The sequence below is a fragment of the Artemia sp. Qi Xiang Cuo genome, chromosome 5 (genome assembly GCF_049724085.1).
Source record: "Artemia sp. Qi Xiang Cuo chromosome 5, ASM4972408v1, whole genome shotgun sequence".
NCBI lineage: Eukaryota > Metazoa > Arthropoda > Branchiopoda > Anostraca > Artemiidae > Artemia > Artemia sp. Qi Xiang Cuo.
Window position 1 is genome coordinate 65,480,522 of NC_142798.1, and position 25,767 is coordinate 65,506,288.

At 36.3% G+C, this 25,767-nt stretch overlaps 1 protein-coding gene across 3 annotated transcripts in view; it reads left to right on the top strand.

Annotated features, from left to right (window-relative positions):
- The window catches only part of LOC148952398 (pyruvate dehydrogenase [acetyl-transferring]-phosphatase 1, mitochondrial-like), a 47,197-nt gene extending 21,703 nt beyond the window's left edge, over positions 1-25,494 (top strand). For all 3 annotated transcript variants that reach the window (XM_089089856.1, XM_089089855.1, XM_089089854.1), the window contains exons 2-4: positions 13,120-13,343; positions 19,025-19,166; positions 21,424-25,494. In XM_089089856.1, the coding sequence (XP_088945982.1) occupies positions 13,140-13,343; positions 19,025-19,166; positions 21,424-22,676 (1,599 nt within the window). In that variant the 5' untranslated portion in view covers positions 13,120-13,139 and the 3' untranslated portion in view covers positions 22,677-25,494. The remainder of the gene's footprint in view (positions 1-13,119; positions 13,344-19,024; positions 19,167-21,423) is intronic.
- Positions 25,495-25,767: the final 273 nt, after the last annotated feature.

Genomic DNA, 25,767 nt, shown 5'->3' on the forward strand with positions numbered 1-25,767 from the left:
CTTCATATTAACAAAATCTGAGCTATTCGCTCTTTTTAGTAAATCTTTATTAAAATCTCCCATCATAAATTTGCTTTTATTTTCATTATTAATTTTATCTAACAATGGTTCAAATTCATCAAGAAAAAAACTAATATCACATGTCGGATTTTTGTAAATTAATCCCCAAAATCCAATTTCTTTCTCCTTCATTTTTCATTTCAATGAAAAGTGTTTCTGTGATACCTTCAAACTACAGAGAAAGTTCATCCCTAGCCCAATATTGGGTACCTTCATTAATCAAAATCCGTAGGCTGCCCCGCTCCATGGTTGTCCGCTCTCTTTACTCGCAAATATGTCGTGGGACAGAATAATCCCATGGCAGTGACTTGCTAGAAACAACTGTCTCACAAAGGCCTACAATACACGGTTTCTTATCCAGCGAACTTAAAATCTCACATAAAGAAGAATATTCCGTTCTTAGACCTTGACAATTCCAGAAACGATCGCTCTTTCTGCACTCGCAGGATTTGAATACTCATAAAGATTATTCGGATTCACATAATTACTTGGGCGACAATTCAACGAAAAATTATCAATGCATTCATCATCTCCCGCAAGTGTGTCACGAGCTTGGCTTCCAAGAATAAACCGTTTTTTTCAAAATCATTCAAAGGGTCATAATATATATTCGCACTCATTTAAGTGGGTTACTACCTTTATCACAAAAAAAAAAAAAAAAAAAATATACTGATAGGCAGAAAGAAGAAGGAAAATCAAAGAGAGAAGAAAAGAATAAAAATCGTGAAAGGAACTGAAAATTTGGCTATAAAATACAAAAGGGAAAACAAGCATACAAGTAATTCAACAACACAATTTACACAATTTGTCCTCTGATGACCTTTGACTCCAAAGTTTATGTGGCCACCCCTTCCATAAAAATCGTATATGTTCAGGGCATAACTTACAACCTTTTCCCCTGGGCTCTGGGGGTTGTGCCAACCCTGAAGGCATTGTTATATGATCTTTGGACTACTTTGAACAAAATGGTTATCTCAAAATTTTTATTAAGTGCATTTAGGGAAAAGAGAGTGTGGGGGGCGGGAGCTAGTTGTGCTCTGATTACTTTTAGCTCTTAAAAAGGGCGCTTGAACATCAAATTTACAATCAAATAAGCCCCCTCTAAAGTTGATATAACCACCTATTCCATATTAAGTGTATCTGGGAAAAAATAAATAAATAACAATAAAACATTGAAGCCTTGTGGCTCTGCTATCGGCAACTCTATAGCGTTTGGTCTGTTAAGTGCAAGATTCCCAATGAATTTGATGTTTTTGTTATCTTGGAAAGCAGTTGAGGAAGGTGATGGGCAATGATTTTCAATGAACATAGACAAAATTTGTATTATCAAAGTGGAACTTTTTGAAATAGATATAAAGGACACATAAGGCCCAAGGAAAGTGTTTTAAACCTCATAACTTTGATAAATCCTGATTTAATTATTTTTTTTTAAGAAATCAAACAAGTGTCTCTTATATTTAAAACCAAATTCCAAAAATGGCTTTAAATTCTGCTCAAATCATTAGAATTATTGTTTTCGAAATATTGAGTCAAAGAATAGTATAAACTCATACAAGGCATTTTTCTAAGTCTTGGGAATAGGGAAGGGGTAGAGAAGATTTCTTGAAAACACCTTTCCAGGGCATAATTTAAGCTTTGAATTCATTCCCTTAATGTAGCTATATTCCAAAATAACATTAATATAATATAATATATAATAATATATATTGAAAACCCGTCGTATACAATAAATGTACAATGACAGAGTATACAAAAATACGAAAAAAGGAAACAAAACGATAATAATAACAACAAAAGCAACAACTCTTAAATAGTATACAAAATAGCACGAAAAGTGGAAACTGAAAGATAGCATACTCAAAAATTACAACAGAAGCAACAACTTCTTCGAAAATAGCAACAAAGACAACAACTTTTGAAAGGAAAAAAAAAAAAAAAAAAAAAAAAAAAAAAAAAAAAAAAAAAAAAAAAAACAAGAGGGAAAATTAAAAAACCAAAATTGCCCACGCGGGGTTTGGAATTGGTGGTTTTTTTTTTTGCCGGTTAATAAGTGCCTCGAACGCAAGATTTGTGTCCGCTGGGTCATAGCGCCGAATCAGAAAACTATTTTTTGTCCAAGGTTGCAATTTTAGTAGGTACTTTGCAAAACGGAAAAATATAGAGCGGAGTTTAGACTTTTCACGTTTTGCCAATAAATTCCAGAAAGGGGTCACATATAATATATGTGGCAGAGCGGTAGCGTTGTAAATACTTGCCAGTAGTGGACGGTTAAATCTCCGAGTGGATTTAACGATCAAAGCATAGGAGCTGGATATTCGCCGTTCAAGATGTGTTATCAGGAGGGAATGGGTAGACTGCAATGAGGAACCTAGTGGCAACCCTAGATATATTATTTTATAAACTGGTTCTACTGAATAATCACCGAGTGTGATATTAGTGGGAGGGTCATTCTTCAAATCATAAAACAAAACTTCTGACTGTTGGGAGTTAAATCTCAGACCGACTTTCTCGTAGTTGGACTGCAGACATGAGAATATTTCTGAAAGGCGGTTAAGTGTCCGGCTGAGATTCAGCGTGTCATCGGCATAGCATACTAGGGAGATGTCAATGGAACTGAGAATGCATGATGAAGGACAGCTGTCTTGAGGTTCAATAATGTAGTTATTGAAGAAATGGGGGGATAAAACTGCTCCCTGACGGGTACCTTTATGGACTGGTATCTAAGCTGACCGTTGGGCTGGTGGAAGGCCTTTGTCGGGAGGGAGCTTGAGTCGCACGCGAAGGTGAGAATAAATATCACGGAAAGCCCGGATGATATTTGAGTTCACTCCTCTTTTAGCTGAGTTTAGCAACATAAGCGCATGAATCAATGAATCAAACACTCTCTGCAGGTCCAAGCCCCCGATTGCTAAACTTTCTCGTGATTTGTTCGCATCCAGGAGTGCATATGCAACGACATGGCGTGCTTCTACACAACTAATGCCGCGTTAGAAACCAAATTGTCTTGGTGGACTGCAACACAGTTTTTCAAACTCATCTACGAATAAAAGTTCAAATAACTTGCAGAGAGTGGTAGTAACCGTGATTGGACGGAAAGAGGAGCATTGCATGGTAATTTTTCCTTTTTTAGGAACTGGCGTAAGATCTCCAATTAAGAAAGTGGTTGGGACAATACCCTGAATGAGGATAATCTGCATTAGGAGGGTTACATGACTAATGAGAGCGGGCCCACCCCTTTTTAGATGGAGTGTACTGATCCCGTCAATCCCACAAGATTGTTTAGGTTTTAGGTGAGGGATGGCCCTACATACAGCTCCCTCCGTTACAAGATAATCACTCCGAGGACAACTATCTAGGAAGTCGTCCAACTCAGCTTCGTATCTTTCGTTGAGGGCTGGGTCAGGAGGCGAAAATTCTGACCCATAATATGCGTACCATTCAGAATCAGGGATAGCAGATGCGGATAAAGACACATCGCTTTTAGAGGACAGAAAACGCCAAAGGAAAGAAGGATTAATTTTGGCCCGTGTAGATTCGATATCAATCATTTTTTGTCTGTGAGCTTTTTGCTCCTTTGCGAATTTTTTTTTTGTGAGCAGGTGGATTGAATTGACTACCCCTGAACGGGGTCGTCCACAAGAAACCCAAAGTTGAAGCCAAAATTTAGATTTAGAATGGGTATCCACTAACTCTGGATTTTCAGACCAGCCAGGAAGGGTGTGATGGCGGGGTCTACTTAGAGGGACGGCAGCTTTTTCAGCACAGCAAAGGGCACGGCCAATTTCTGCGCAAAAAAAGTCAACTGATAGTTGTGTTTCCTCCCTTGAAAGAGCAGTTAATCCAGAGAGAAGATGGAAAGGGACACGGATCTTGCTAAGGACTCTGGCGGCTTCTTCTTGAAATAAAACAGGGTTAATTTTACGCCAATCACGGCGAGACCTAGGAGGTATTTTTGAAGTTGTTTGCGTTTGTGTATCTGAGCTGTGGCAAGGAATATCGGCTGAGAAATGTATTGGTAAGTGATCAGACAGCTGAAAATCAAGCACAACCTTGACAGGCGAAATCCTGAGATTTGCGGACGCAACGACGTGATCGAGATCTGATGTGGACATTGAGGTGTGTACATGTGTAAAATTTAAATCTTTGCACTTGAGGTCAAACTGGTCTCCAAAAATACTAAGCAACAACGTAGAACGTAAAGACCTAGATAAGAGCCGTTCATTCAAGTCGCAATTGAAGTCACCAACTAGTATGCATTCAAGGCTTAAGGATCTAATACGGTTAATACACTGGCCGAGTTTATCACTCGAATAATTAAAAGCACGCTCCGAACGTTCATTATGGTAATTTGTAGGCAAATATACATTACTAAAAACACAGCCCTTAACACGAATCGCGAGGAAATTATCATTGACTTCAAATACACTAGATCTTAGAGTCAAACTAACAAAAGTGACAACACCACCGGAGGGTCGCCCTTTTCCACTTAGCTGCTTCGCTGAAACTGAATAGACCGATACTGAACTATTAAAACTAAGAATACTTTTACTGCGGCTTGTGACGAAATGTTCTTGTAAACAAACAACTTCATTTTGCTCTAAAACAATATCTAAGATCGGAATTTTATTCGCGAACGAGCCATGAATGTTCCACGATAAACATTTAACTGCATAAGATTCAGAAGTCATTTCTTTTGTGGATTACTATTTGAGGGTCATTTTACACTGTAACACGTGTGACTGCCGATTTTGCATTCAACGCAGAATGTTGGCTGTCTGCATGGTTCATCTCGCGTAGAACGATGTTCACTTGAGGCAAATCTAGAGCATACAGGTTCAGCCGTACACTGGGAAGCGAGATGACCGATTTTGTGACAGTTATAGCATCGTCTTGGCAAGAACTTAAACGGATCAGCAGGTAGACGCTCGTAGCTAATAATTACCAAAACACTCAAAACTGTGGGGAGATAAATAAGAGTGTCAAAAGTCGCTTTTAATAAATGGAATTTTCCTCACTGTTCAGTATTAATACAATTAAGAATGAGATATTTTATGACTTCACAGTTTATATCATCCGATGCATTTAGGAGCAGCGCTCTGCGCAGGGGTTCTAGACCAGTAATTATGAGATCAGGCTTATAAGATTTCGCTTTCTCAACGATTTTCGCTGCAGCAGCTTTCGACATGACCACAAGCTTCCATTCGTTTGCAGATTTGCGAAGTTCACTAATGTCATTTGTATTTTCACAGAAACTGTCTATGAAAGCTTTCCGGTCATTTGAGCCATTGAGCTCCTTGGGGGGATTTTTCAAGACAACAGAATAGGTAGAGTTTCTGGGCTTGTACGTTTCAGGTGCACTATGACTCCTTGTGAAAATATTGGTGGCTGGAGCGGACTGGGTAGCTAAAAAATTATCAAGCTTCCGAGAGAGTTCATTTACTTTGGCAGTAACTGTTGCATTCACCGCATATCCGATGACCGGAACCGAGCAGGGGTTAAAGATGACAAATTTTGGCATACTCACATTATTTTTTGCAGCTGAAACTAGAATTTTGCATATTTCAATGATATTGTCTTCATCTTTAGAGTATATAACAAGACGATTCGTGATATTCAACTCAGTATAAAGGATTCGCTTTGCCTCTATAAAATCTTCTTGTGTATAGAAAGCAACACACGCTTTTACGATACACTCCAATTTTATTCCATCTGTTAGTGCTCTCGTTACACAATTCAGTAACGGATTCAAAATAATTTTTTCACTTTCAGCCATTGTAGTTCTAAGCGTAATTAAATCTTAAAGTAAAGTCACAAAACAATGACTTACCCGCAAGGGGGCTTTTTAAGTCCCCCCACTTACCAATAAACGCCTTCTAATTATCCAAATGAAATAATTCAATCCAAATGAATAGCAGAAATTCACTTATGAGAGAAGTAAGGGAAGCGTTGGAGGCTGACTACCTTGTCCCCGCGATTTCAGGGGCAAGCTCATTTGTTCCCATGTATCGGGCATACAACTCTCTCAAACCCCGTCTGCCTACTTCTCCACTGCAGAACAAAGTAATATAATGGTCAAAACACAATGTTTAATTTTTTGGCTTATTTCTGTTCGTATTTCAAAATTATAGTCTTAGAGAATAATTTGTTGTATTTTATCACTGTTAGACAATTTTAGAATCATTGAAGGTCACTGATGTTATTGATTAACATAGAAAAGGACTATAGGTAACTCTAACTTTGCCAATGGTTATTACTAAGTGATAAATTAGTTCACTTGAAAAATTGATTGGTTTAATAATATCCGAGTTTAGATGTGGTCACTCTGAACTCTGAAAGAAGACTGCTTTAAAGAAGACTTGATGCTTTTAAGGGCCTTAACCTGGACTTCATTTGGTGTATGCCTGGGTTTAATGTATGCAAGGGACTGATAGATAATAAATGCTTGGGTGTCAACTTGCATCCACTTTGAATAAAATAATCTAATAGTTGTCTAATAATAGTAATAGTTTAATGATAAAGGGAAGGGACAATGGATTTCTAGAATGGGACCAGTCCCTCTACTCTACCTATGACCAAGCCAAGAATTATTTATGAAATGGTTAAATGAAAAAGAATATTAGTTTTATTTAGAAAATTTATTAGGTAATAGTAGCAGTTTTATTAGAGATTGTGCATGTCGTGAATGTGTAAAAAGTAGATTTGTCAAGATGCAATTCGTCTTTACTATACAAATGACAGATCTTGATGCAACCTACTGCAAAATACTTGATAACTTCAATTCAAATTCATTTAAGATTGGCAAACTTGTTAGAGAGTGAAGTCAAAATATATTGAGGTTTCACCATCTTTTCTGGGCCAATCATCAGGATGTGTGTAGAAACAGGGAGGAGTGAAAGGGAACCCAACCAATCCTTATTCAGAATATTTTAAAAATATTTAGGCTACATAAAAACGAACTTCTTGGGTGTTTCATCCCCCCTCCAATGGAAAAATCCTTCAATACTTTTCAGTCAGTGTTGGATGGATTTACCCATGCAATGTAACGCACAACAGCAACCTTATAAGAAAATCGAAATATATTTTCTCGTGATTATTATCGCTTCTAATCAGCAGTTGCACCAAACCTATCCTGCTCAAGTCATCCTCAGGGCTATACTGTGGTGTTTATCCTCCCCATAGTATAGTGCAGACGGTTTGATATCATCTATTTTCCCTTCTTGTTTTAGTTTTATATTTGTGTTTAAAGCTTTTTCCAATAGGCAATGTTTAGAAGTCCTCCAAAAAAAAACGTCCCCCCAGATCCCACATCAAATTCCATAGTGAAAGATACCCATCCTGGCTGGTCAAGCACATTATCTGAAAGTTCTAATGATGGCTCAAATTCGGAGAATAGGACAATGATAACTGTAGATCCTAATGCAACCATAAATGATGATAATGGGTTTCAAGAGGTCCCCTCTAGAAGCTCTAAAAAAGGAAAAAAATCTCCCCAATTAAAAGCATTTCCCCTCTCCCTGCCCAAGATCATCTCTCCAAAAACTTAGGAATTTACCTTAAAATTACTCCCACTACCCCCTTTGAAATAAAAATGATCACTGCAATAAGAGTTGCAATTTTTAAATTGCTAAAATCAATTTTCTCTCTTAACATTAACCGTGATGGATCTCTGCTAATAGCTGTAGAAGATCAGAAATCAGCAGATACAATAATAAACCTTAAATCCCTTCTAAATATCCCAATTATTGCATCTAATTGGAACCCAAAACAATCACCAACAAAAATTGTAGTTTATAATGTTCCCCCAGAGATATCTACTCAGGAGTTAAAAGAAGGCCTCTCAGATAGGACTGGTAACACAATCCCAGTTGAGGATGTTACCCAACTTGGAAAACCTAACTCTAATGGCATAAAAACTAGTACATCCTTCTTATTCACACTAAAGGATAAAATTGATATCCCAGAGAAATTATTCCTATTTGGGCAAATCAAACCACACAAGGAATACAAACCTAAGCCTATTCAGTGTCAGAAGTGTTTCAAACTGGGACACACGACAAACAATTGCAATGAAATTCTCTAAGAGTGTATTAATTGTAAATCTTTCCATCCTAAAGAGCTGACAACTTGCAAAAACACCCAGCCTACATGCATCAATTGCAAAGGCCCACATGAATCTATAAATAAATCATTATGCCCTGCATACAAGAAAAGAGCTCTAACACTCCAAATATCAACAGAGAAGGCCATCCCATACCCCTTTGCAGCAATGGAAGCAAATGCTGCCCAACAATACCAAATAAAGCCTGTAATGAAACCAACCAAAGCCCCCAAGTCAATTGCCCCAAATGCATCTAGCACCCCATATGAAACAATATCTTCTAAGCCCCCCAGCTCAAATCCCTATCAGAAGGAATCACCAAGCCAGCAAGTCTCGTTTTCCAGTGAGATGAGGCAAGCCTGGCCCTTCCTCCCTAGAAGAAACAAGCCAGAAACACTACCAGGAATCAATCCCTTAACCAACAAACAGGATGCACTACCAAAAATGCAATCCCCAAATATATGCTTATTCATTCTAAACTGTAATGCAGTTCAGGCCATGAACATACATCAACTACAGAAAACAAAAATTATTGCAGAATTGGCAAAAATCTACATCCAAGATGATATGCTCATTCAAGCACAAAAAGATCTTGCTTTACTTTTAACAAAGCTGAACATTGATACACAGTCATATGAAGAATAAATCAACAACACAACATTTATCAATACTCCAATGGAATGTAAGATCACTCACAGAAAATAAGCTAAATGAACTAATATCATTTATGAATAATAAATCCATTAATATTGCTTGCCTCCAGGAAACTCATTTAACCCAAAATCAACAAATTAAGTCTCTGGGATATACTATCATGAGAAAGGATAGATCTTCAGAGAGAAAAGGAGGTGGTGTAGCTTTATTAGTTAATAATAATATAAAATTTTGTGGCATCAATTTTCCAGATTTTGAAAATGATGTTGATGTAATTGGTATAAGTGTTTGGCTGAATAATTTAAAAACCTACATAATAAGCTTTTATAACCCTAATGGCCAAACTACAGATGCCAAGGATTTCTTTAATTATATAAATAATTCTAATATGTTAAAAAATATCATTATTTGTGGTGATTTCAATGCCCACAGCCTTTTGTGGGGGAATAAACCAGCAAATAAAGCTGGTAAATTTACTGAGCATATGACCTCAAATAATAATGAATTAGCTGTTGCTACCCCTCCAAACCTGAATACATATTTTAACCCCAAAAGTGGCAAATTGTCCACAATTGATCTACGAATTATGTCTTTAAATTTTTTGAACAAAATTTACATAAATAAAATTGATAGTCTATGTACAGACCACTTTGCTATAGTTTGCTCCCTTAATGAACCTACTGAAACTTCATCTCATACCTCCAAATATATCAACACTAAAGCAAATTGGTCTATTTTCCAAAATAAGCTAAATGATGAAATTACAAGTTTCACCCAAAGTTCATGCATTTCTAACACAACAGTTGACACACATGCTGAAGCCTTGACATCTTTACTAATAAATACAGCTAATCATACTATTACCTGGACAACACCTAATAAAACAGTCCCTAAACAAATCCCTAAAGCTTGGTGGACAAATGAGTGTATAAATAAACGGAGGATAAAAAAGGTAGCTAGGACAGACTTCATAAGAAAAACCAACACCTACTACATATTTAAAAAAATTACAAGCAGAATCTAATCTAAAAAGGACTATAATAGATGCTAAATATAAATACTGGAATAATTTTGCAAATAATCTCTCCAGAGAAACGCATGAGCCAATTATACATAAAGTCATAAGCCACATATGTGGGAAAAAGACTTCTCCCAACCCACTCCTGTATGAGCTTTTACATAATAATACCCATTATGACAACGATATTAAAAAGGCTAACCTATTTGCAACTCTTTTTGTTAATAAGCTAACATCAAATTATCAAAGCAAACTGTCCACAATTTCTATGAACCCTAGTTACTAACCGCGCCCAGGATCCGAGTACATAACTAATCCATTTTCAATCCAGGAATTGAATAATGCAATACATCATATTAGGTTCAAAACTAGCAGCAGCTATGACAATGTACACCCCACATGGATAATGAATCTCACACCTTCATGCAAAAAAAAACTGATAAATTGTTATAATCATGCTTGGGCATCTTCTATGTTCCCCAATATATGGAAATGTTCGTCCCTCCTACCAATCCTAAAGAAAAATAAACCAAAAGATAACCCTGAGTCTTATAGGCCCATAATGATTACACCTGTGATAGGGAAAATAATGGAGAAAATGATTTATCACAGACTCCTCTGGTTTGTTGGGAATTTAACATGATCCCACACACTCAAACTGGATTTAGGAAATACCACTCCTCAACAGATGCTTTCATTTTGCTAACAAATGCAATAAATGAATCTTTCTCAAAAAATAATATCCTAGTGGCAGCTTTCCTAGATTTTGAAGGAGCATATGACAATGTGAACCACCAAATCCTTTTAGATAAACTTGTAAACCTTGGAGTACCTCCTAAGCTAGTATCCTTTATTAAATCCTTCATAGAAGTGCGAAGTATCATTGTTTGTGCTGGTTAAGCCTCTTCACCCCAAAAGACAATATCCAAAGGCCTACCTCAGGGAGCAGTCCTCAGTTGCCTCCTATTTGCCCTATATCTCTTGGACATGAACCTACCCCACACGAATCTACAATATGCTGATGATCTGGTGCTATGGTCATCTGGCAACACCTTTCAGATAGCACAGTCAAATCTGCAAAAGTCACTTTTCCAGTTTGAAAAATTCTCTCAACATTCAGATTTACCCATTGCACCCACCAAGTCAAAAATAATCCAATTTCACCGGAAGCGAAACCATGTTAATGCAAAACTAACTCCAAATAAAACAACTATTCCAGAAGATAATAATATTAATTACCTAGGTCTAATGCTTGACCAAAAACTTAATTTCCACCTCCACATTTCAAACACAATAAGAAAATGCTATAGAAAAGCAAATATACTAAAAAGACTTCTTTCCACACCCTGGGGTTGTAAGGAGAAAACCTTAATCCAGTTTTATAAATCACATATAAGACCCCATATTGACTATGGGCTAATCGTCTATGGTGAATGTGCAAAGACCCAGATGCAAAAAATTGAAACAATACAAAACGATATAATACGTCTCATATTTGGTCTTAGGAAACCCACAAGCACCAAGTTTCTGCTTATGGAGAGTGGATTAACAACAATAAGGGAGAGATGTAGGTTTCTCTTGATAAAAAATCTTACAAAAATTGAATCAAATAGCTCACACACATTAAATAATTGGTTAAGAAATCCAGACATGTATAGAGGTATTGCAGATGAGTATGCAAATATTCAAAAGAAGTTACCTGTACCAGCAAAGTCTATTGCACCTAATTTCCCCTAATCACCTCCATGTAATTGGTCATTTCCCATAATAAATACTGAATTTTCAAAATGGAATAAAGATTTAACCCCCATTGCTTTTGTTCAGAAAAAATTTGCAGAACTCAATACAATTACCTATAAAAATCACTTCCAAATATTTGTTGATGGGTCAAAAATGAATGAGAAGGTTGCAAGTGGTGTTTTCCTTACTCACCTGAAAATTGCAATGGGCAAGAGACTATTTAATAATTTATGTATAATGTCTTCTGAGTTAAATTCCATAATCATGGAATTAGAACACCTTAAGCAAAACCAATCTTTGATTGAAAATTCGAATAATATTATCATCTATTCCGACTCTTTATCAAACTTTGAGTTGCTGGCCTCAGCTCCTCAATATAAGTTGGACATTGACACTTATCATTGTCTCAGTATTATTGATAATCTTGCTTCAAATGGCATAAAAACTTACTTTCAGTACATTCCTAGCCACTCTGGCATAAGTGGTAATCATCAGGTTGATGAAATAGCAAAAAATGCTATAAACATTGACCAGCCAAGTGGGAGACCAATCCCATTTAGAGATATTTACCGATGGAGGCTATCAGATATTAATTTTAATAAGATTAATCCTATCCTTTCCCCCTTTCCCAATAAGTATCTTTCTAAAATTTATCATAGAATTCGTTCTGGAACAAATGGACTAAATTTCCTTGCATTCTCATATAAGCTTTCTAATTCAAGTGGTTCAATTCCCCTGTCCCCTCTTTGCAGGCATTGTAATATGAATAATGAAACAATTGACCATTGCCTATTTGAATGTAATATGCTGACGTCTGCACAACATACCTTGCTTTCTAAACTGTTAAAATACTTCAAACACCACAAAATCCCACTATCAGCCAAGAGCCTAGCAAACTATACCTGCAAACAGAGCATAGAAATCGACATCTATCATCTTATATTTGAACTCCTAGAGTCGAAAGATCTGCTGAAAGATATCTGAATATATCTAATAAATATGAGGCAATCAAGCCAGTAGCTCTGTAGCCCACAGAGTGAAGCAAAAGGAAAAGGGCTAAATAGTTTTACTGAAAAGCCCGCCTGCTGTTAAATAGAAGAAGAAGAACGCCCATTTTTATTCAGAGGAAGTGAAACCGCCGAATTGTTTCGGCTCTCTTAAGCTGTTGTCAGGTTTTAAAATATATCTTGCTTTCAGAACTTTTACAAGAAAGTGGCAGTGCTGAATAAAAACCGTTTATTGTATTTTTTAAGCCTTTGTTTTCAATTTTTGGTTATAATAGTATAATGGGAAAGTCTTCAAAAGGAGAGTTGGATGGTTTAGCTAGTAAAGCGGTGAACTAAAGAGGAACAGTGGTACCAATTGCTGAAATATGTGGGGCGGGAGTGAAAGTATATTTTTGAATAAAGATAAGAAATACGCAAAAATGTGTGGTAGTCAGTTGTCCTTCGCCCCCTCCTCAACAGTTTTGCCCATGAAGAGCAAAGCTATTTTCTTTAAATCACAATGTAAAAAAACGTACTCTAACAAATGTCTTCTCAAATTTTAGGTACAAGATATGTGAAAGAAATGGAGAAGATGCTGAGAGGCCTTATTATATTATCTTGGAATTACAAGGTTCGAAGATTAGGCAATTGCCTATTTAACGGCAACTGCAATGCGTCACGTTTCTCATTGAGGGAGCTCTCTACATCTAGCTCAAATAGAGAAAGACTTGATGACGAATTTGCTACTCCCTTTAAAGATATCTCTGATCTTCTATCCCCAGCTCAGGTACAAACTTTCAAGTTCCTTTGTATATTTTATTGTTTTGTTTAGTGTAGCTATTAAAAGTAAACCCCAAATCTGTCACAAGAGGTCTTGAACATGTAACCACAGAGGAAAAGACCAATAATTCTGTGTTATAACGTGTGCTTTCATTGCGTCAGTTTTTGAAATGTAAAGCCAATGGCCTTTTTTTTGTCCAATCCATAACCATATGTCAGTAAGGGAAGTAGAATGAACCCATTGTTTTACCCTTTGTTTCATTTACCTGTTATTGCTATCTAAATTCCGTCTGTGTCACTCAGGGTATAATCTCAAAGTATGAAGTTCCCACTGAGGAAAACTTTTTTGAGAAGGGACCCTTTTCCTAGAATAATTGAAAAATTTACTATTCTCTACGTTTTGCTCTGTCTCACAAGAACATCCCCCCCCCCGAGAACTGGATCCAAATGCATTTTTGGTGCTATTCCTATTAGGAAAATAACATATATATCCTCAACGCAAGGAGTAAGAACAACAAAAATAGACATTGTCATTTCAATTCCATAAGAGATGGCAGAAAAAAGGGTTTATTCTTCTTTTCAATAGAAAAACAATAGCCTCTGAATGAATTATGGAATTGCACGCCTTTGAAATGTAGATCGCGCACACATACAGATTCTTTTTCAGTATCTGATAGCGGTCTAAAATAGCCAAAAAGTTGCGTGTGCGTTTCGGACGCCCAAGCCTTCGTGGAATCTGAGCTGGTTGTCTCCATGGTCGAACCTTCTGTTGATTAAATTAAAAAAATTTTTTTTTTTATTTAACTGAAAGTAAGGAGCGACATTAAAACTTAAAACGAAAAGAAATTATTCCGTATATGAAAGGGGCTGTCCCCTTCTCAACGCCTCGCTCTTTACGCTAAAGTTTTTTGTTGTTTTAAAAAACAGAGTTGTGGGACAGAGTCAAACTTTAGCGTAAAGAGCGAGGCGTTGAGGAGGGGACAACCCCTTTCGTATACGGAATAATTTCTGTTCGTTTTAAGTTTTAATGTCGGTCCTTACTTTCAGTTAAAAAAACTTGTTTTTTTTTATTTAATTTCTGAACGTTTTTGAATTAATGCAGCTTTGATTTTGGCTCACCATACAAGAATAATTAAAACAAAATTTGCATATTAATTTCACTTTTTTGGCTAAACGGTTTTCTCGAAATTTTGTTCTGGCGTAACTTACGAATTAACTTCGTAACGAATTTCTATAGTCGTATGTTTTTATTACGTATATTAGGGAGTTCGCCCCCTAGTCAATACCTCGCTCTTTACGCTTAATTTCAAATCACAAACCCCTGAATAACAAAGGCCGGTTAATTAGAATAGATATCTCTTTTGAAAGTACTAAAAAAAAACTTTATTGTAAAGGGCGAGGTAATGACTAGAGGGCGAATCCCCTCATATACGTAATAATTTCTTTTCATTTTAATTTTTAATTTTGCTCCTTACTTTCAGTTGAAAAAACTAGTTTTTTTATATAATTTCTGATGGTTTTTTAAGTAATGCTGGGAAATCCGGCGCCTCTTTCATAGAAATGTGCTTTCCCCCTCGTAAACATCCTCAATGGAAATATCCTACCCAGGAACCCTGTCCTCCGACCCTCCCACCAGAAAAAAATCCTTCCTGCAATCGTCTGTATACTTCCTATTAACCAATACTATATATAAAAAATGGACAAAGTTGATAACTTGCAGCCCTTCCCCCGGGAACTGTGGGGGATGAAGTCATTTTCAAAGACATATTTATTAGATTTTCGACTATGCTGAACAAAATGGTTATCTCAAAATTTTGATCAGGTGACCTTGGGAAAAAAATGAGCGTGGGAGGGTGCCTAGTTGCCCTGCAATTTTTTTGGTCACTTAAAAAGGGCACTAGAACTTTTAATTGCCCTTCGAATGAGCCCTCTCACGATATTCTAGGACTATTGGATCGATACGATCACCCCTGAAAAAAAACAACAAATTAACACGCATCCATAATCTTTCTTCTGGCAAAAATACCAAATTCCACATTTTTGCAGATAGGAGCTTGAAACTTCTATAGTATGGATCTCTGATGCGCTGAATCTGATTTTGTGATGTTTATTAAAGTTCTATGACGTTTAGGAGTTGTTTCCCCCTTTTTTCGAAAATAAGACAAATTTTTCTCTGGCGCGTAACTTTTGATGGGTAAGACTAAACTTAATGAAACTTACATATTTGAAATCAGCATAAAAATATGGTTCTATTGATGTATCTATTGGTATCAAAATTCCGTCTTTTAGTGTTTTGGTTACTATTGAGCCGGGTCGCTCCTTATTTACAGTTCGTTACCACGAACTGTTTGATTTCTTGGAAAATCGGCTTTTCAAAAAGCTTACTAATATTGGAGCAAACCAAACCCAAAGCTAAAAATATTTTCAGGGAAATCAATGCAGTTTTTAAAATTTTAAAACTGCAAAAGTCTTAAAATTTGACAGGAAATCCTATTGCATCAGTTTTTAACTTCATATTTATGTATTACCTTGAGAAGGATTGTTTAGTTAGGAAATATTTTTTTGTGAATACCTTCGTAGCTTATCTCAAGACATAGGCACTTGCGTATCTTGCTACAGACAATCTTTGGGAACTGATATTCAGTATGATGAAATTAATTTGATATTAGTAAAAATTAAGTAGTCAATGTTAAAAAAAAGTCATTGTGCCTTTGCAGTTTGCAGTACTAATGAAATAGATGGATACAGTTAAGATGTTAAAAGTAGAATAGCCAGCGCCGAGGTTGTTTTTCACAATGAAGAAGGGAAAAAAGTTACGAAGAATTTGAGGATAAGTCTGCGAACCAAGGCTAGAATATTGAAGTCTCTGGTGATGACAGTTGTCAAGTATGGTTCTGAAACGTGGGTGCTTCGGGAGACAGAGGATAATTTGTTAGATGTTTTCTAGAGGAATTTTCTACGCATTGTTTTGGGTTCCCCTTTAACTGATTGTATTTCAAACAGTAAACTTTATGAAAAATATGGTTCTGTCCCGCTGTCTATAGCTATAACCAGAGAAAGGTTGAGATGGACAGGACACGTTTTGCGGATGAAGAATGACAGATTGCTAAAGATAGTTCTTTTCGGCCATCCATCAAGGACCAAACGAAAAAGTGGGTCGTCCCCAAATGGGATGGGAAGTGATCGTCAGAAAATATTTAAAAGGCATTGTAACTTCTTGGTAACGTGTAAAGAGGGTCGTTCTGAATATATTGGGATGGAGGAGAAGTGTGCGCTGCTGTGCTGGCCTCAGGCTGCTTGACACTGCAGTGAGCTCTTAGTAGTAGTAGTTCTGGAGCATGTATATAACTGCTACTGCTTCTGATGACTCATTCCAGCACCCAGCCTTCTGAGGCCAAGACAAACTACGCAAGTTCCTCCTCCACCTCACTGTTCAGAACTTCACGCTTCCCTTCGAGGAAGTTTTTACATCCCTCACATCTTTCCTTATGCCATCTTTCCACTAAATTCTAGGAGGTTCTATTTTTGGTTTCGCCTTAGCTGGATTTCTAAGAAATAATCTATTACAAATATTTGACAAGTTAATCTCAAATGCATTAGGCCTATACATTACTTTCAAAAATATCGATATTAAGATGTGTAAGACATATGCTTCAATGTTACATGTAGGCTAAGACCCAATGGTGATTCGGAAATTGTTGAGGATTGAATGTAAGAAAATGATTAGTTTATTATTTACATTTAAACCAGTATTGTTTTCTTTTTAATCAAATAGTTCGTGGTAACGAACTGTTTGAACTGTAAGAGCGACTCGTCTCAATAGTAACCGAAACTCTAAAAACGGAATTTTGATACCAATAGATACATAAAATAATCATATTTTTATGGTGATTTTAAATATAAATTTTATCAAGTTTACTGTTATCCATCAAAAGTTATGAGACTGAGACAATTTGCCTTATTTCCGAAAAAGGAAGAAAACGACCTATAAAAGTAATAGAACTTCAAGGTATATCATACTATCGATCTCATCGCATTAATGAGCCGTACTGTTAGGGTTTCAAGCTCATATATGCAAAAATATGGAATTTTGTATTTTTGCACGAAAAAAGATCACGGATGCGTGTTTATTTGGTTTTTTGTTCGTTTACCTAAAGAATTCATAGTTAGGATGGTGCAATGCATTTGATATTTGCTTGTCAAATTTTGCGACTGCCTGCTGACACTGGCTCGGATTCTGTACGAGTTCGAACCAATCACTAGTGGGTGGAAACGTCCAAGAGGAAGACCCAAGTTCCGATGGAATGACAGTCTCGGGAAATTCCTGGGCCAGCCTTGAGATTTGTTGTCTAATGCAGAGGCCCTTGCTGTTGATCCCCCCTTGCGGAGAAGGCTGACTACGCTCTCAAAAGCCACCATAGGAATTAAGTAATTAAGTAAGGGAAATATTATGAAACAATGTAAAAATAATAGAAATTAAGAATTAAACTAATGGTTTTACAAATTAAGCAACGAGTTGCTTATTTTGCTTTGTTTTTTTTATCTTTCTTAAGAAATTAGTTTCATCTTTATAACCCTAAAAGATAAATTTCAATACACAATAGGTATGCTGTGATTTTATTTTAAAAATAGTATTATCACTTTACCTATTGAAGCTACTCTTCGAGCCTACGCACAATAGCCCGGCATATATTTTGCCACTCCCCGTTCTTTTGCTCACAAACCTTGAATTTCAAGGATTTCGAGTTGCGATTTGTACATCTTTTTCCAAGCAGCGTTAGGAATATGATGTATTTTGCTTTTGTTGTGGCATAACATTATGCCGTTTTAAATTTACTATAGTGCAAGCAGTATGAAACAATGTAACATAGCAGAAAATTAATAAACTTATATTATATACATACATATTATATCATATACATAGCAGAAATTAATAAACTATAATGACTATGAAAATTCAGTAACGAGTTGGTTCTTTTGTTCTTTTTTCTTTCTTTAAGAAATTCGTATCAATGGTAGAGTCCTTAATGGTAATTTCAAACACAATAGACATACTATGGTAACATTCTATAAATAATATAATCACTTTCCATTTTGATGGTAATTATCAATCCTGTTTATGTACAATAGCTCCTGGGCACACTTCTTGGTACTTGTTGATGATTAGACATACGATAAGTATGACGATACAAATAGTATCATGTATGCTCCAAGTGACATCACTAACTTGATCCTGTTTTCATTCAAGGCAATCGAAGTATTATTTACGTAAAATAGGTCCTTGTCACACACCTTGGTATCAGTTGATCAAATATACGATCAGTATGACGATACAAATATTAATCTTTATCATCCAAATGGCATCGTTTCTATATCCTGTCTTCTTTCCAGGCAACCACAATATTAATTACGTATAATAGGTCCTTGGCATACACCTTTGTATCAGTTGATGATCAGACTTCCGTTCAATATGACAATACAAATTGTATTAATTATGCTCCAAATAGTATCATAAACTTGCTCCTGTTTATTTTTGTCCAGGCATCCTAATTACTATTAACGTACATTAGGTCCTTGGCACACACTTTGGTATCAATTGATGTTCAGGCATATGATCTGTATGATGATACAAATAATATCATTTATGATCCAAATGGTATCATTAACTTGATCGTATATTATTTCCAGGCAACAGAAATATTAAGAGCCAACGAGGTGTCAAGGATACTAACACGTCCAGGTGCTGTCAAAACGGTTGAATGGAATCAATTAGGATCCAATACCCCCATTGAAGATACTCTAGCAGTGGCTCATTGCAAACCTTCAAAGGGTGAATTCTTTGTCTTTTTTTTCTTTTTACTGACAGATAAGAAAAAACATAGTTAAAAGAATGGAGATCAAGAATGGATTGGTTTAAGGCTAACGAAAATACTTGACGAAACAAAACGGGTATTTTTGGAGGAAATCCGCTTCCTTTATTCAGCGCCATAAGAGAACGTTACAATGAAACACGTTGACATTTCTGAACGAGACAAACCGGTTGAAAACAAACAACGTGGGAACCAAACAGAAGAAACAAATAAAAACCAAAATTTGACGAATTAAAAAATCTAAAAACCAAACAACACGGAAAAATCTACAAATAATGCTACTTTGAAAAATATACATGATTGTTTTTACGTTAGATGGTCAAGCTGTAGTACATTTTTGGTTTCCCCATTTATAGCCTAATTTGAAGCAATCTATGTTGTATGCAACCTTTTACATTGAAGAATATACATGATCTTTTTTTACGTCAAGCTGTTTCCCAATCTCATCCAAGGCATGTACAAGAGCAGTTGGGCTTGGGTCCCGTTTTGTAAAATGTTGGGATTTTTACTTTTATGTCCAGGATTTTCTACAATGTTAAATGACTCGCTTGTTGCTTTCCAAACTCCTCCCCCAACCCTAAATGTCTTACTCTTGTAAAAGAAAAAAAACACTGCATGACTTTACGTCCCTTCCTACCAAAGATAAAAGTCTGTATTTGCCCTTTTGTTTTTGCCAAAAGACCGTCTCAAAATTTTGTATAATTCACAGTTTAGGCTGGACTGCTGGGAATATGGAAGACTTATAAAATTGGGAAATCAACCCATATTTTGACTTAAAATAAAATGGGTTCTCATACAATAAAATAAAGGAAAAAATAGTTAAAATACCCAAGTTTTTATTCAGGGAAAAAATTTGGTAGACAGAGAAGCTATGATTGTATTTTAGAATTCACTGTAAAATTATTTTAATAGTAGTGTAGTTTTGTGTAAGGAGCAGAAAAATGATCGAATATTTGTAGATAGATTGATTTTGTCGTTTTGTGTAATAATTTTCTTCAAAAGGCATCATTAATATATCAAATATACGCTTTCCATAGTATTGTTTTCGCTCAAAGTTGGACTAGAGCATTCTTGCACAGCTTTTTCAATTGTATATTCTAATGTTAATAAGGATCAATTTTTTTTTTGGGGGGGGGGCTGTCTATACTTAGTCAAGTTCCCTGACTTTTCACATTCCAATATTGCGATTTTGGTTTAAAGAACACTCCTCGTAAAAAAAGTTTCTGAAGACCATTTTCGGTGGATAGCTTGCAGTGGGAAAGCGTTGTTGATAGTACCCAATCGCCGGACGAAGCACTCCAATTAATATTCCTTCCTGCTAGTTCCTGGTGAAAGCAAACGGTAAGAACGAAGTTGTAACGTAGTACCCTCATTGCATAAACTTAGATAGATATTACAATGGGAACTTCCTCAGAGGGAGTGTAAAGCATGAAACTGTAGGGTACTGACATAGCTGTAACGTCAAAACGCTTTTGAAAAGAGTGATGTCCTGTGATTTGATTAACTCAGCACTTGATCGAACTAAGAAACCAACTAGTGAGGACTTCTATCCAACACCAGAAGTTGATGCCCTTCTTTCCTCCTTCTTTATTTCTTCTTTTTTTTGCTTCCATTCAAATTATTGTTGAATAGCATACATACCCCTCCCCCCTCCCACGTCGATTATTGAAGTTCACAATCTGTTGTGGGCCAAATTGGGCATTAAAAATAAACATACATTCCTTGCAAAAATATAGTTTTGACGTAGATGTACCGTATATGTTTATGAGCCCTTCTGTATTGATTGGTGGTATCAGTGCGAAAAAAAGTATTTGAAATCATTTTGTACAACCAAATAACTTTCAGCTTCAATCGCGTTGAACTTGTTTATGTAATGAAGCTAGCAATATATTATGTGTCTATTTTCGCTAAGATACTTAGCCTGGGAGTATACGCGCTACTGAAAAATGAAAGACTAACTATCCTGAATACTCTCGGCTACCTTTTCGGGATATTTTTCCCGAGTGTTTCTTTCAAACTGATTCGCGAAAAATATTTCTATCCTCTTAGCTTGTCTCCTGTTACCTCTACTCGGCAAGTCTTGTCAATACTTTATCAAACTTGTATTGTTTGATAAAAAGATAATGCTATTTGATCTCCTTTTGAATATACTGTACTGTGTATTACTTTTAGCGAATGTGATTTTAGCCAAGTTTATAACTGCGTATTTGTTTCCAGGTATGCTTTTTGGTGTTTTTGATGGGCATGGAGGTCCTTCCTGTGCTCAAGTACTTGCAAAACGGATTTTCCCTTATATTGCAACTGCACTGACCCACAGTAGAAAGCTGCGAAGCTTTTTCAGTCAAGAACATTCTAAGGACATAAGAGATGAGTTTCTGGAAGATGTTGCGGATACTGTAGATTTGGTACCAGAACTTCATGAGCTCTATACTCTTAGTCTGTTGAAATATGTTGCTGAAAAAAGGAAGGATGATTCAACATTGCTCGAAGCTATTGAGTTTGATGGCACAAGTGTTGTAAATTCTACTATTGGAGACGATGAGATAAATGATGTTGCTGCATCGTTAGAAGAGGCATTTCTAAGGCTGGATGACGATTTAAGCAAAGAGGCTTTAGCATCAAGAAAAGATCAGAACGTTGCTCTAGCCACAATGACTGTTGCTATGTCGGGCGCTGTGAGTAGCGTGGCTCACGTTCATAACAATATTCTTTCTGTTGCTAATGTTGGTGATTGTCAAGCTGTTCTTGGTACACTAGGGGAAGACGGTAGATGGGTGACAACCAAATTGTCTTCCGAGCATACAGTTGAGAACTCAGGTGAGCTTAACCGACTCTTTTCTGAGCACCCTCCCAAAGAAAAAGATTCGATTATTGTTATGGATCGACTTCTTGGTCAGTTAATGCCTTTGCGTGCCTTTGGTGACTTTCGATTTAAATGGGACAAAGCAGTGATACAAGAACATTCTGTACCTTACTTCAGCAACAAAGCTGTACCTCCTAACTACCACACGCCTCCTTATTTGACAGCCCGGCCAGAGATAATGCAGCGTCATCTTTCTAACAATGATAAATTCCTTATTTTGGCAACAGATGGTCTTTGGGACCAACTGACACCTTCACAGGCCGTAAAGCTAGTTGGGGAGCATATGCTAGGGCATGAAGCCCTTGGACCTCTTATTTTACCTCCTACTGACGTTTCACTAGGTGCAGTGCATGATCTCTTGCTCAAACGAAGAGAAAACTTGTCTAAACGCCCAGAAGATGTGAACGTTGCCACTCATTTATTGCGTCATGCTTTAGCAGGTACTGCCACAGGTCTTGACCACGATAGGTTGGCACAGCTTCTAACTATGCCTGAAGATATAGTTCGACACTTCAGGGATGACATATCAATCATAGTTGTATATTTTGACTCAGAATATCTCCTGAAGTACCCCTTTCACGCTGAGATTACAGCACAATTAGATTAAACCTTCCATTCTTCTGCTACAAAATGGATTGCAAGTGATAACCTACAATTTATATGTGATAGCTATACCTTTTTTCAACTTAAAAAGCCTAGAAGTAGTGTATGCAAAAGGTGTTGGGTTCTTGAGGATGTGCACTCGTTGTGTTTCACCTGAGTGATGTTTTCAAAATGCTGAGATTGTGGTGGAACTAAATTGTAGCTCCTATCAACTATGGAATCAATTACAAATGATTACATACAATTCATGTGTGATAGTTGTATATTATTTAATGTAAAACGTGTAGAAGTGCTATATGTAAATGGTATTGCGTTCTTACGGATTTGCGCTTGTTATTGCTTACCTGAGTAGTGGGTTCAAAAATATCTTCTATATAAATAAGCTGTTTAGTCGTCGAAAAATATGACAAAATAATATGAATATGCAAGTAAATACCTCTTGCAAGTTTTTAACGAGTTTTACGAGTTATATACGATTTGGACGTTGGGGAAAATTGGCTGCCGTATTTCCAAAAGTATAATGTTGCAAAACATGAACTTTCAGTGTAAAAACTAAAAATGCGTTTCCAAGGTTTTTTTTAGCCTACTCAGCCAGCAAAGTCAACAGAAACTTTAGAATATTGTACAAAAAAAAATCGTGTTTTTAAATTACCTTCATGCATCTATTCTTCAACTATTGAATATAGAAACCAGGCTTATCGCTGTGTTTGTCTTAGTAGCTGGCGTCTCCCCTTTGAAGGGGGCCAAAGTAAAGAGTTGAAACAGGGTTGAATGCTAATATTTCTTCATCTAGTAATTGATATTAAACGATGCATCTCAGGAATCGCGTGGAATTTTAAATCCCATTTGTAGAAACGGCTTCCATACATTCCGTTCATAGAAAAGTCAAGATTATCTTATATGTCTCAGTGTAATTTTACTGGTTATTCGAGTCTAGTAAAATGGGGTCTTTGAGTTTTAAAGGGCAATCTGTTAGAACAAAAAGAAATTTCAAGCATCAAAGATGCCGTGAGAATTATTAATATAAATATTTTTCTGGTATTCCATTTTCCTATGTATTTTTATGACTGAGATTTGATTTTATATGTCTTGTGGACCCACCAAAATTTATTTATCAATTTAATTGATTGTGACTGTCATTTTAATTTATTTCAGTTTGATTACTTATTAATTGATTAAATCAATAAAGTAATTGGTTAAATCAACTAATTGATTAAGTCGGTTTAACCACGGAATCAAATAAATCGATTGAGTATCTTGGGTTTACGAATGAAGGCTACGAATCTCAGTTCTACGAAAAATGTGACGCAATGCCCCTTGTATTGCAGCAACTAAAATATAACCCAAATCACCAACAATCTGTCCTCATTAGGTGGTCGTATTTTTCGTTACATATAGATTGACACATAACACATGTGTGGAACGTTATTTGTAGAATAAAAAAGGTCGATTCTTTTTTTTTAGTCATGGAAATAATCGTTGTTCCTAATCGAACAAGTTTAGTTCTTTAATGTAGATTCATAATTCTAGTTGGATCTGTATAAATGATGAAACACCTGTAATTCAATTTCTTTTTACGTTATTGAAACATTTTTGGTTTCAATTCTGTCATTTTGAGAAAACGTGCACATCATAATTTTTAATGCTCAATATACGTAAAAGCGATGTATCATGTGGCATTATGTCCAAATAGAGATTTAAGAAAAACAGAGTTAGCTTTTACCGTTGTATCTCAGAATCGTCGTCTCTTTTTTTCTGTACTCCCAAAATGTAATGAATGTCGACTTCTAGACCTATAGAGCATCAAGTCTCAGAGATAGAAGTGGCGTTGTAGACGTTATTCTTCTCAACCTAGCTTTTGAAGGCTTTCTGTTATACCTGCCCATAAGGGGGTCTTCCCCATTCAGATTCAGAGTACATGCTATCTCAAACTATCCCCCCTTCATCTGGAATAAATCCTTCTCATTTCCCAGAAGTTTCGTTCTTTGAATCAATACTATTAAAGTCAGAAACTAAAACAGACTATGGTAGAGTATGTGGCTGCCCAAAGGTTCAGCGAGGGAGAAAAAAATTTTTTTTATTAGAGGGGGTATGGCCTTGAAAATTGGTATTCTTACCAAAATCATGCCTTTCAAATCTGAGAGCAACGGGAGAAAAAGACATCGCGTTTGTTTTCTGAATAAGATCCATAAAATGATGCATTACCATATCCGTTAATGTGAAGTCTGTGCAAATTTATGCTTTAATTCTACAAATTGCGACGAAGTACGAGAAAATAGGAGGGATAATATGCATAAAGGTAAAAACGAATGAGATCTTGCTCAACACTTTCTAATTAATAGTTAGTTAATTTTAGTTTATACTCAATCTTATTCGATAATGAAAGATCTAAAATTTTCTGTATGTTGTTAATTTTTGCTCAGAATCAAAACTTATTGTCATATGGGAATCAAAATATTGGTTGTTTGCACTTTAAGTGTTATTGATGTTTGTTTGTGTACTTATGCAATGTAGCCACGCGATGGCTTTATTGTTCGATAGTAGCTAACTGGGCATTCAGAAAATATCTTGCTCCGCACTTTCTAATTAATTGTCAGCTTATTTGTCAACAAGGTCGGCAGCCGTTTTCTGGAACTCTGAACGAGTTGTGATTGAGATTTCTTTGAAGGTTGAAAAACTGTTACAGAAGCCTATTATATAGACGTTTTGAGGAAATCGAGAGCAGAAATAGCTAAAAAACGTTCAGGGAAGGTCTGTGGTGGAATCCTCTTTCATCGTGACAACGCCCTAGCCAAGGCCGTATCCAGGGGGGGGGGGGTTACCCGGTTCGAACCCCCCCCCCCCGAAATTGTTGACCGAGTCGAAAATTAGTAAACCCCCCCCCCCCCAACAAAAATCCTGGATCCGCTCTTGGCCCTAGCGCATTCTTCACGCGTTAGAAATTAAGGTTGAAAAAATTTTGGAGGAAATTGCTGCAACACCCCTCTTATACCCCGTAATCTGAACGTTTTTTATGCTCAAAATTCAAAGAACAGTTGAAAATACTGCATCCGGGGAGGGGGGGCAGGGGCTATAGACTCACTTTTTGTGTGTCA